The following is a 13,660-nucleotide window of genomic DNA, read 5'->3' on the forward strand; positions in this document are numbered from 1 at the left end:
AGATATTCTCTTTAGAAATGGCAGTTATATTTTTAAAATATAAATATGAAAAAATTATAGTAATTAATGTAAAAAATCTGACTTCCTAGAATTATCCTATGCCTAGCCATATTGTACTTCTCTTAGTAATTGCTGTGTTAAACTTAATGATATGACTCCCTATTACCAATAAAAAGTACTAACAATATGAAAATTGTTTCCACAATTATAAAAAATAGATTTATGATCATCAAGTGTTACTAAAAGTTGAGAACCTAACCAAAACTTATGATTCCCAAAAGCTTATAAAATTCATTAATATCTATAAGCATTTTATGCAAACTAATATGGACAGGTTCTTAAATTTCTGGCTTCAATCATATTATATCTTTAAAAAGACATGAGTATAACTAATGATACAAAATGTGACTAATGTCTTCTATTGCACAAAGAAGGCTTAACAGTGTAAACTGATTGGGTAGGTTGAGTAAAGTACATTCCTTTTCATTCAGAATTTGAAATTTGAAATAAGGCACAATTTCTGTACATATGACAAATGTATGTAATGAAAATAGCATACATATCTCCAAAAGAATTTTTTTTTATTTGTCAAGCAATCTCTAAATTGTCCATGAGATAACTTGGCTTTTTCTATTTTACCCCTAGGGGCATATGATACTAAAAATATTTATATTATGAGTTATAAAAGATCTACTTTGGTATATTCTATTAACATTTTATAAAAAATCATTTAAGAGTTCACTGATTTTGAAATAAAGTCATTTAATATTAAACATGGGTTACATAATCCAATACTTCAAAATCACTGCTAACATTTCAGGGGGAATTTAACCCTCTCCATTTGAGCTAACAGTTAAATATTGCTTAAATAATCCAGTCATGTTAGTACAAACATTTTGCAATTACATATGACATTTATGACATATCCCATTTCCTACAAATAGGAAGAAAAACTGACCTTGTTAGTTATCACTACTTCAGCAAGGATTTCTCATTAGCATTTGGTAATTTCTATCCATATGCTTTTATAGTTTATATATACATCCACAAAGAAATTATAAAATTCAGCTATTATATGTAAAGTGGATTTGTCTAACTGAATATATTTCTCTTGTAAGAGATGTTCTTTTTACTTTCAACTCTTGCCCAATAGGTAACATCAGCAGGTAAGTAATATTCTAACCAGTAGCTAGAGATGAAAGTTCAATTATGAGGTATTTGTTTTTCATCAAACTTTCTTTTCCAAAAATGTATATAGAATGGAGACTAGAAGAAAACTGGCATCCCATACTGTAAGGCATGAGGTCCTTTGACAGGGTTTTTGTCCTATGAAGAACATTAGTATAAGTTTATCATACTGATAAATTTCTTTTTCATGAAATAAAAATACTATTCATCAACAATAAGGTAACATTGCATTATTGAGATGAAGAGGACATGAGGAAAAGTTTTTGTAGGAATACCTAGGTATATTCAGCCAAGTAAAAAAAAAGATGCAAACTCAAATTATTTTAGGGAAAAGGATGAATATATATAGACACACACACATACATACATGATGAGGTGTGAAATACAACAAATACTGAATATCAGGGATTGTGGATTTTGCAAACTGGAAATGGAATCCACTTGAAGGCATTTCAGGTGAAAAGAAAAAAGAGGATTTTAACACAAAAAACACAAGATGACTTAATTTAGATCACTGGTTATGTGATTAAGAACCCAGTGTTAAAATCTAAGGACTTAACTATTTATAATAGCTAAAATATGGACATAATCTAAATCTCCAGAACAGATGAATGGATCAAGAAGATGTGTCATATATACATAATGGAGTACTACTCAGAAATCAAAAAAGATAAACTTATGCCATTTGCAACAACATGGATGGAGCTGGAAGGGACTGTGCTCAGTGAAGTAACTCAAAAGCAAAAAGAAAAGTATCAGATGGTTTCACTTATAGGAGGAAATAGGGAAACCTATGCATAGTTTTGCTTTTTGTTTTTTTTTTTCCCTGATCCCAGGGAAAAAAAAAAAACAAAAAGCAAAACTAGCAGGCAAATTATAAATGGGACACATTCAGCAGGGGAGGAAAAGGGATCAAAATGGGAGGGAAGAGCACAAGAGTCTATGGCAATGGTTCACGGGTGACTTATTGATGGTAATTTTATGGGATCAACTCCTGAGAGGAGAAATCAAACTGTACAAAAATGAACAATGTAAAAATACATAAATAGTTTATATTTTACATTTACACCACCACCCGGTGGTGCAGCGGTTGAGCGCTGGGTTGCGAAGCTGCCCGCAGCCTCTGCAGTGCCAGTTTGATCCCCAGCAGCTCCCCGGCCACTGGAGGAGGGTCCCACATGGTGCGCAGACCTCTCCTGCCGCCCGCTGCTCCCCTCAGCAGTGTATTTCGGTCTTCTGCCTGCTCTGTTCCCCGCTCTGGTGAACTCTCTCACCCTCCCATGCTTCTGACTGTACCCAGTGCTTGTATAAATAAATAAAATAAATAAATAAATCTTTAAAAAAAATAAAAAAAATAAAAATATATAAATAAAAATGAAAAAATAAACTTATGGAAAGTTAAAAAAATATTAAAGTCTACAGGCTCAAAGACAAGGTAAATATATGAACAGAAGGTTAAACTAAGTTCATCCTGTCTCCTTGTTCTTAAAAAAAATTAGATATTGGGCCTCCCCAGTGGCGCAGCAGTTGAGTGCTGGGTTGCGAAGTTGCCCGCAGCCTCTGCAGCGCCAGTTCGATCCCTGGCTGCCGGACGAGGGTCCACATGGCGCGCTGACCTCTCCTGCCGCCCACTGCTCCCCTCAGCAGTGTATTTCGTCAGTCTGCCTGTTCTGTTCCCCGCTCTGGTGAATTCTTTCACCCTCCCACACTTCTGACTGTACCCAGTGCTTATCTAAATAAATAAATCTTTAAAAAAAATTAGATATTATTCTCCTTGTTGTTATTAATTCCTTGTATCTGTGTTTTCAAATTTACCCAGTATAAAGTATTGAGCATAAATACATATCAAAATTAAGCCGACAAGTTAGTTTGATGTTATCAATGTCACATAGGTTTCATTAAATCCAAGCAGTCGACATTTTATTTTGCTTGGTTACTTCCTACAGGGAATTGTTCTTCCTACACCCCATTCTATCTCTAGAGGCATTGTCAAAGGAGGAGTTTTAAGGTGCTTCCAAATTCTTCTAAGAGAAAACACATGACCTCAGAAGGGTCAAGACTTTCCTCCTGGATTAAGGAAGATCACAATTCCTTCTAAGATTGACAAGAGTCAGGATGTGATATACATAAAGCTATAAAGGCAGGGGTAGTTTTCACATTGATATAGACAGTCCCACTGAGAATGGAGGAAACCATAGCCCCAAAATGGAGATAAATTCCTTATGCATAATCAAGTACCTGAACCTAATTGTGCTATGTAGAATCAATCCCAGGAATTTTTAGTTATGAGAGTTAACAAATTTTCTTTTGTACTTAAGTTGAAACTGAATTTCTAGTACTTACAAGCAAAAGAGTATCAAAAATATGAGACAAAGAAGTGACTTTGTTTTAATTTGCTTTTATCCACTCACTTCTTACAATACCCTCTAGAGCTTTCCATTTAAACAAGAGAACAAATTTCCCCCCTAGGGATTTTTCTAATTCAATTTATGCAAATTATCCCAATATAATCATCAGGACCTTTGGAGAGGGGAGAGAAAAATGATAAATTTTAATTGATAAAATCCTAGTTTAGAACATGTCCTATATATATTTCAACACAGGAAAATATTTAAGAGTACAAAACCTATCATAAATAACAATCAAGATATCAATCATATAAAGTATGATACATAAGACACTTTCTGAATTCACCCATGTTTTAACAGAACAAACATTTTTAAAAAGTGAAAGCATTCAAGCAAAAATTTAAGTTTTATAGCATTGTACTTCAAAAAAATTCAGCTATAATACATCTATATGTACAGATATCAATTATGTTGTCTAAAACAAAAAATGTTATTCAGTTACCAATGTCCAATGCATGAATAACTACAAGACTATTTCAGAAAAACACCTATCATCATTTCCATTGTTAGCAGTTAAATCAATAGTCCTTCTCACCACAGGTTTCAAAGATGAAGTAAAATAGAGAAAGTAATGCATACTCACAAATTATAAAGCATGTCAGCCATGTTGCTACGGTAGTACAAAGCATTTCTATAGGCGCTTTCAGCTTCAGAAATTTTGCTCTGACTCTTCAGAACATTTCCAAGGTTACCCCATGCTGCCAAGAAGAGAAAGAAGTATTCAGGCTTAGCAACAATCCAGTAATACATGACATACTATCAGACCGACAGAAAGTACCACAGAGGGTGAAAACCTTCATAAGAAATTTTTAAGAAAGAAAAGTTATTTCTTTATACGCTGATATTTTGGAAATTAAATACAATCACAGCAAAAAAAAAATTGAAGTAGTTATTATGTCTTAAAGCTGGTACACATATACAGTTCATGATAAGACTAAGAATGATGTTCTCTTAAGATAAAAGAGGCTACATGACTACAAAGACTGCATGCCTTTCAAATCTCAGTAGGGGGTTCTCATTGCCTGAAATTATTGTATACTTGATGACTAGAAACTATAAGACATCATCTTAAAATGATGATATATTTAAATGAAAGATATATTTCAAATATTTTTCAGAAAACTTGATAAGTGACATGAAGTACTAGGGATGAAAAGCAAGATAACTAAACAAGAACAAAATTGTAAATAGGCTTTATGAGTCATCAAAACATATCCTTGGGCCTCCCCAGTGGCGCAGGCAGTTGAGTGCAGCACTGTAAAGCTGTCCGCAGCCTCTGCAGTGCAGGTTCAATTCCAGCCAGGCACAGAGATACCCACATGGCCCAGCAAACCTTTTCTGTATCACCCGCTGCTCCCCTCAGCAGTGTATTTCAGTCAGTCTGCCTCATCTACTCCCTGCTCTGTCTCTGGTGAATCCTCTTACCCCTCCGCACCTCTGGCCTGTACCTCAGTTCTTGTATAAATAATCTTTAAAAAAAAAAATAAAAAAAAACATATCCTTAAGACATATGCTTCATATACTTTATCCAGATATAATGCTCTTTTACACCCTGCTTACCAGTGATTTGTGGTAATATCAGTAGCTATTTCTCAACACATAATCATGTTAGGAAATCTATATTTTCAGTGTGCTCTTTATTCACCTCCACCCCCAAATAATCACGATTTCTCAAAATTAAAGAGAACGAAAGGCATAAACACCTGCACATAGAACATGGCTCTTAAAAATCTATGTCTCTGGAAAAAACTTAATTATAATAAAGCAAGACTCAAAATCAACAGGCAACTACAAACCAGATATACACTACAGGGGGGACCAAGGGAGTAGGATCAAAACAAAGCAGGGTGGGAATTTTACAGGGACTATAATTAAGATGAAAATGCATACATTGTACAAAAATGAAAAATGATGGAAAAAAAAAATTTAAAAAAGCTAGCCCTCAAACTTGGATGCTTCTCTAGTCTTTCTGTCCAAAAAGGAGAGGGAGTGTATAATTGTGAAACTAGAGCTCTTCCTATGTGTGCAAAGATATGTTTATCTGGGAAATTACTGACTGTATCTCAAGAATGAAAGGAGTTTAAGGTGCCAATTTTTTAAAAGATTTTATTTATTTATACATACAAGAACTGGGGTACAGCCAGAGGTGTGGGGGTTGAGATGATTCACCAGAGACAGAGTTGGGAGCAGAACAGGCAGACTGACTGAAATACACTGCTGAGGGGAGCAGCGGGCGAGTCAGGAGAGGTCTGCTGTGCCATGTGGGTTGCTCCCTGGCTGGCTGGGAATCGAACTCCTGCTGTAGTAACTGTGGTTAGTTTCATAGGTTGCGTCTTAACCCCTTGCACCACGAGGGAGGACCTAAGGTACCAATTTTTAATGCATAAAACTTACAAAAACTTTCAACTGCAGTTTGCTCCATAATTTTTAATTCCATGTTTCAGTTTACTCATCTGTACAATGGGAAAAATAAGTATCTCAAGGATTTCATCACAAAGATTAAATAAGCCTCTCTCTCTCTCTCTATACATATATATATATATGGTGTTTAAGACAGTGTCTGCACATAGCAAACACAATATAGACATCTGCAACTATCACTATATGTATATACATAGTTATAGATATATAACATAATGTACATCACTATATATTGTGTATTGTTGTGGATAATGCTCTTTGTCCAGCATTGCACAGAAGATGAAATATAACGTACGTTTTAAACGTATACTAGCTACAAAGTATAATAATCTTTTATATTTGGAAAAGCATAAACTTTCTTTTGCCCCGATGGAAAACTGAAAAAAATCAATGAACTTACAAGTATCCAGTACCTATTAATGCCACATACCACCTCACACATATCAACAGATATCATTTTAGTGAGCAATCAACACAGTTCTGCACATAAATATCCTGGATACTCCGTGGATGAGGAGACAAGACTCAGAGACACTAGAGAATTTGCCAAGTTAATACTGGATTATTAGAGCAGGCATTCAAATTCAAGATTGCCTGCTTCCAAATGTCTTCCACCCTCCACCTAATATTTTCATACACAATTTATCTTTCATGCAAACCAACATTCACAGACTATGAATGAGGCGTTGGCAGTATGAATACATAGAAAATAGAATCCTTAAATTGAAAGATAAAATACTATCAAATTCAAGTATTAAATTCAATAACGGGAAATACAAAGTTCAAAACACAAACAATGAAATACAGTTATCTTCAAACTTAGTAGGCAAAATATCACATGTATTTTATACCTAGCCACCCCCTAAATAAAATATGACTATGTAAATTTCCTAATGCTCAGGCTATTTTCAACTCACATCATCTCTCCCAAAGTTCTACTGTGATTGTGGCTTAATAAATGAAAATATATTTGTTAGAGGAATAGTAAGAAACAAACTCCCAGCCAGTGAATGACATCCTGAATGGACTCCAATTCTTGATATCTCTCTTTCTGGACTCCACTCCCAACTCCATGCCAATGATATCTCAGGCACTGAGAATTCCTAGGATTCATTAACTTGACTTTATGAACATGTGATGGTGGGGACAGGGGTTGGGGAGCTGGGAACTGGGGGTCAAGCTGAATGGCCATGTTGACAATAAAAGACTGGAGGCAGTAAGGCCTCTCTTGCTTTTCCTGATTTCAGCTCAGAGGGGGCTGCTGGTAGGGCAGAGGGTATCTGGCCAATGTGATGACCAATTAATCCTTGTCTCATTCTCTTTCTCTGTTTTTTTCATTCACCTTCTGTTTCTCTCCTATTTCTCATTTACTTTGTAAACAAGCCAATTTGTTTCTCTGCTTATTTCTCTTTGCAATTCTGCTTTTTAGTTTTTCCCTATGTTCTTAAGCACAAGAGTAAAGAATTACAAGCCAGGTCACCCCATTTACCCATGCTGCCCTTTAACACATTTACATTCTAATGACAAGAGAAAAGCACCCAAATATTAATTTAAGCACCAGGAAAACATCATAATGCTATGCTATCCTATCAAAACCAAAGCCTTATAACAGTGATGTTGGAAAAAATTATATAGAAAGAATTATTTTGAACATATGAAGCCATATGAATTTTTACAGATACTTAGATTAATTTTATAATAAACTAGTTACTCTTGCTGAGTCAACAGACATAAAGACAGACTATATATTCACTAGGTTGATTATTTACTATGAAAAATATACTCTTTTATTAAAAGGTATTTGTTAAGCATTTATTCTGTGCCAGAAACTTCTTCATGAGGGCACTTACTTGGACTTACTTAGAAGTATACATACATACAAGTTCCTACCCAACTTCTGTTTGAAGTGGGTAGTGCATAGGGAAGGATTAATTAATAGAATAAATAAGTATCTTTAGATACTGATTAGAGTTAAAGATAATATAAAAGAAAGTAAGATGGAGTGAAGGAGGCTAATTCAGTAGGGGTATGTTAGAAACAGGAAAATAGGGGTGACCTCCAAGGACCAAAGTTGTCAGCCTTGTAAAGACTGGTGATTCCAAGTTAAGTGGAATAGTGAGAGCAAAGGACCTAGAGCAAGAACAGACTTGACATTTCCAAGAAGAAAAAGTCCAGCCAGGTAGAGACCTCTAAATGAGAAGGAAGGCTACAATGAAGTCATGAAGAAGCAGGGGTTCTGTAAGGTATGAATAGCCACAATAAGTCTGGAGCTATTTTATTTGTAGTGGATGGGATAGTATTTCAGGAATTTCTGTGATACCAGAATCTTTTAAAAATATCACTTTGCCTCCTCTCTGGAGGAAGTATTCACCGCAAAGGGAATAAAAAAGGTAACTGAGAGATCAGTCAGAAGGCAACTATAGTGAATCCAGACAACAAAGTAAGGGTGGCTTCCACTAGATCAGGAAGCAGAGGAGATGGTTATTTCAACAAGAAAACACAACCTAGAATTTAAAAATCACAAAGAAGGTTATCTGTGTCAAGGTCACCAAGCAATACTAAGTTTTTGGCTACTTTTGTCCAATTGAAAAGCTCTTACATCTTTATGATTAAGTCACTGTCCTAGGAGATGGAGGGAGGGGGTAAGGAAAGTCCCCAACTGAACAAATACATTTAAACCACTTTTACTTGCTTATGAATGACAGAGAAAGGAGAGGGTGGAAAGGAAGGAGGGAGGGAGAGAAAGAAGTAAATCAGGTAGGCAGGCAGGCGGGCAGGTGGGAGTTAGAGACAAAAAGTAGACTTTCTGGCTTATTTCACTGAGCACGATCCCTTCCAGCTCCATCCATGATGCTGAAAATTGCATGAGCTTATCTTTTTTGATTGCTGAGTAATATTCCATGGTGTACATGTACTACATCTTCTTGATCCAGTCATCTATTTTGGGACATTTGGGTTGAAAATTAAAAAAAAAAAAATAACAGCCAAAATAACAAAAAAAGAAAGTATGATATATATATACATAGTGAAATAAAAAAAAATATTGGGAACTATTTAAAAAAAAAAGTAGACTTTGATGTCATGGACTGCTCTGAAATTATTTTGTGTTCTTATTGTACATTCATAATCTTACAAAACAGCAGTATGAGACAAGGTTATGCTGAGACCATGATTAATAAGACAAAGCAAGACCACTTCATAATTTTATTAAACACAGGAAAGAAAAAGGTCACTGTACAACCTACAAAATACCAAACATTCCTTCAATTGCTAAATGAATGACTATGTCACAGAATTGTCATACCATCCAATCTGAGGACACCCTGCTGAAATTCTCTACAACATCTCAACCAAAACCCAAATCCTATGACAGAAAATAATGAAATGCCCTAGAGTCCCCATGGTGTACTGTTCCCTCAGTGCAAGAGATAATTAACTCAACTACTTTACTACAGGTGTGTCCCTGGTGGTCTCTTTGGCTGAAAGCTACTAACATAGAGGGTTTCCTCACACTCAATATAAAAACAATTCCTTTTCAAAGTCTCTTCTTCCTAGATAACTATTCTTCAATAAATGGATTTCATGTTTTTTATAAGAAAGAGCTGTCAAAATTAAGCTTAAAATTGCCACATAATTTTTTTAGTATAAAAACTGCTGTCACTATTCCCATGCTTTCAAATTTAAATGGAACTGATTTTTGCACAAAGCCTACCAAATCTCAATGCTAACATCAAGTGAAGATCACTTCCTAAAATGTAAAGATATCTGACAGAGTAAGACCTAAAGTAGAAAAATTCAATTAGTAGTCAGCTAAGCAGTAATCTTTTCATAAAAGCTGTTCATTTATAACATTTCAATGATAAAACAAAAAATAAAAAAAACTGTTGAATCAAGAAGTCATTTAAAATCTAGCTTATGCAGATATATTATAGTTTAAAGGAAAATACATTAGAATGAACTATAAAAAGTATATTGTAAAAGAGCTAATGTGATGCTATCACACCTGTATAATTAGTCTATAGAATTAAACATTGTAGCTATGATTCAATTTTGTTTCTATTACTAGACAAATTTGGTCACATTAACCAAGTCGACTATTTTGAGTCATCCCTTCAGAGATGCTAGGAGGAAAACAACAGAGAAAACCCTCCAGAAACAACAAAATAAAGCTATCCTGTACACATATTGCAGACTACATTTTTCATACCTTAGAGTGATTAATGCCAAAACAAAAGACTAAGTATTTTACCTTTCTTTGGAATTATGATTTTAAATGTCACATTTTCCAGTAACATATTGGAAACCGAAAATATACCTGGGTTGTTGTCCAAAGCTGCTGGGGACTTTATGGAAATTTGTCAAAAATCTTCTAATAACCCTGTAGATCCACACAGGATAAAGATTTAATAAGTAGTTTAACAAGTACCTGACTTACTCCCTAATACTTAGCATGTACAATGATTACATTAAAGGAAGGCAAATAGATGCTTATATATCACCCAAAAAAGCTTAGAAAATCTTATGTGAAGTTGATTTTCAAAAAGAAAATAAAAATTTTCTGTTAAAAATCAGGAAGCAAAAAAAAACAGGAAAAAGTCTTATATTTCAATGATACTTCACACTGATATTCAAGTACAGCTAAAAGGTATCCACTTACTAAGAAACTTAACCTTAATTCACAAGGAAAGTTCCTCTTGTATTTAGTGCACAATATGCTGGTTTATGTTCTTTGAATGGCAGAAGAACAATTAATTATACCAACCTTAGCTAAGGTTGTTCTAAAATTAAATGCTAGAAATGTTAAGTGATCTACAGCAATAAATTGCTCCAAAAGTTTTGAATGTCCTCATTCAAACACATAGTAGTTTTAAGTTTGCAGAGTAAATTCAAACTTAATTACTTCTGATATTTCATATCACTAACATTTCATAAGAATCACTGCAGTGAGATTTGAGTAAATTTTTAAATTTTATATGAAAACTACAAACATACGTATTCATTTATTATAAAAGAAGCTAAAAAATCATATATTGTGGCAACATTACTTTGAAAAGTTAGTTAATAGGATGACTGAACTCTTAATATTAACATTTAAATTTTAGTTACTTAACATTCAGGTGTACATAAGCAGTCATGCAGTTTTAGATTATATTAGCATTTTCATATCACTGGTGCACTGAACACAGCTACAAAAGTCAGTCAGGACTCAATTTTGACTTTCGTGTTCAGCTATAATTTATTTTCATCATAGAGCTTTATATATGTATCTGCAGTTTCTATATCTAAATCTTGGATTCTGTGTAAGGATCTGGTAGAACTGAAGTATTAAATTCCATTAAATAAGTGATAAATCCTAAATTTTGCTTTCTCAAGTTTGAGTTTCTTGTCTGAAACCAGAATGCTACTACCAAAAAGTGTTAGAAATTGAAATTCTGCCAGAACTGACTAATGCATCTGATAAGAATTATTTCTATTCAGATTAAAGGATTATTTTTAAACAAAATTTCTGTATATATTACACCTTTTATCCTTAGTAACAAGTGACATTATCATGCAGTTGGTACTAGATGAGAAAACATTGCCTCAAGAAGCCACATCACCCTCAAAAGTAACAGTCAAAGTTATGTTTGTTTACCTGGCTCCAAAGCTCATCCTTTTACCCCTATGGAACATCAGACTTTAGGTGGGTTTCAAAAATGGTACTACCAAGTCTGTTAACTTAAATAAATGTCATTTTAAAATACAAGGGTTAAGTTAAACTTTCCAGTCTCGTTGGAGAGGGGAAAAAAAAAAAAAAAAACGAAAAAGGGGAGAGGAACAAGTGAATTGCATGAAACCTAAGATAAATGTGAATGTGGTTTTTTATTTAGTCATTATGCTTGATCACTCCATCTATTAGTAAAGAATACAAGGGGGTCAACATTTGTAATATGGGTTTTTTTTAACTAATGTTGCATATGACTCCAGGGAAATAAGAGCTCTTATAATGCTTCAAGATTTAATTTTTTCCTAAAGTAAAAATTATACCTTAGATTAATCTCTCACACACATACACACACCCCCCCCCCGCCCAGAATGTGAAGCGGATAAAAAACAAAAACATGTCTAGGCAAAATATTAAATGAAAAAGTGGACATGAATTAAAGATTATGGTTCATAGGATACTACAGTACCAGGACATATATACTATTTACTTCTTTGTGATTCTAACTATAGCAATTTTATAACATGCAGCTATTTTCTCTTATTCACTTACTTCAAATGGAACTGAAAGTAAATTTATTTCTATTGAGGTAAAAGGTACTACAAATAAAAAGATAAAATTTAGTATCCTGATACTCTGTTCACATTGTCCATACTGTTAATTACTGTAAATCTTATGTGGGTATTGTAGTACACCCATATGTGCAATTCAGCTTTTGTTTTTGCTTTAACATATCTAAGGCTGTCATTTAGCATTTTACCATCTGAATCTCTACCATTTTCCTGGCTATGAGTCACCCATATATCCATAGCCCAGTGCCTGCTGCCAACACCACTGGTAGTATGGGATGGGATGTCGGGACTAACATCCCTGGGATAGTATGGGATGTTGGGTCTTACCTAAACCTGCTTTCACTTGTTAATTTTACTTATTAATTTCCATGGTCTTTATCGAAATTTTGCTCTTTGCAAAGTTTCTAATTAACTACCCCACAGATATATATAATAAGACATTAAATACAATTGCAATTACAAATGTAATGACTGGACAAAAGGGGTTTGGAACAACCTGAGCCTTGAGACCCTCCTGATACCATACCAACAGATCTTTTCTCATCTACCACAGTATTTGAAGTTAAAGTATTTGTTGAAGTACTTAGTAACTACACATTTGGCTTCCACAATGACCCTATTTATACAGTGGACATACCAATTCGGTAAATGCTTTATCAGTTACTGTATCTGGCATCTTCCCCAGAAAACAGAGGCAGCTTTGGAATTCCTGTGGCCAAATATATATTCAAAGCTAAAAAGATGACATTTCTAACTTACTGTCCAAGTACATAAAAATAAGGCTCACAATTTGTCTTTTGGTCTTCTTCCCAAAAAGTTTTATATATAGTCCTCTACAGTCAATCCTTTTTCATCTACCTTCAAGAAGTACCTCAAAATTGCTGCCTTAAAATGTAACAATAAGAGAGGAGTGGGCGGAGCAACATGGCGGCGAGGAGACACTGCGAGTAAGATCTCCCATTAAAAAAAGTGAATAGGGAGGAAAAGCGGCAGGTCCCAGTGAGAACTGGGACACGGAAGATAAACAGACGACTCCAGCAAACTGCCCGAAGAAGAAAGTTGCCATAAAAGAGGACGAGAAGGGAGGGAAGCGCAGAACCCTGCTCCCCTCCCCCGCCCACAAAAGCGGCACTCTCCGACCAGCAGAGAGGAGGAAACAACAAACCAAAACGGCCAACAAGAAAAACGGACACAGCAAGCGGGACTGTGAGTGGAAAGGAACTATTGCAGCCACCACACCCCGTGAACGGGAGCTGAGGCGAACCCTGCAGGATCCGCCGCGGAGGTGAGCTCCAGGCGCCATTAAAGAGAGCCCCGCCCAGGAGGAGACCAGCACCAGCACACAGCCCTGGCCGCCCGGCTGCTTG

The 13,660-nt window shown here is 35.0% G+C and overlaps 1 protein-coding gene across 4 annotated transcripts in view; it reads right to left on the bottom strand.

Moving 5' to 3' along the window:
* TMTC2 (transmembrane O-mannosyltransferase targeting cadherins 2) overlaps positions 1-13,660 on the bottom strand; it is a 382,782-nt gene that overhangs the window by 156,451 nt on the left and 212,671 nt on the right. For all 4 annotated transcript variants that reach the window (XM_054696178.1, XM_054696179.1, XM_054696180.1 and 1 more), the window contains exon 4: positions 4,180-4,294. In XM_054696178.1, coding sequence (XP_054552153.1) covers positions 4,180-4,294 — 115 coding nt within the window. The remainder of the gene's footprint in view (positions 1-4,179; positions 4,295-13,660) is intronic.

This window comes from Talpa occidentalis, unplaced genomic scaffold (assembly GCF_014898055.3).
Source record: "Talpa occidentalis isolate TD23 unplaced genomic scaffold, MPIMG_talOcc4v2.1 talOcc4.16, whole genome shotgun sequence".
Taxonomy (NCBI): Eukaryota; Metazoa; Chordata; class Mammalia; order Eulipotyphla; family Talpidae; genus Talpa; species Talpa occidentalis.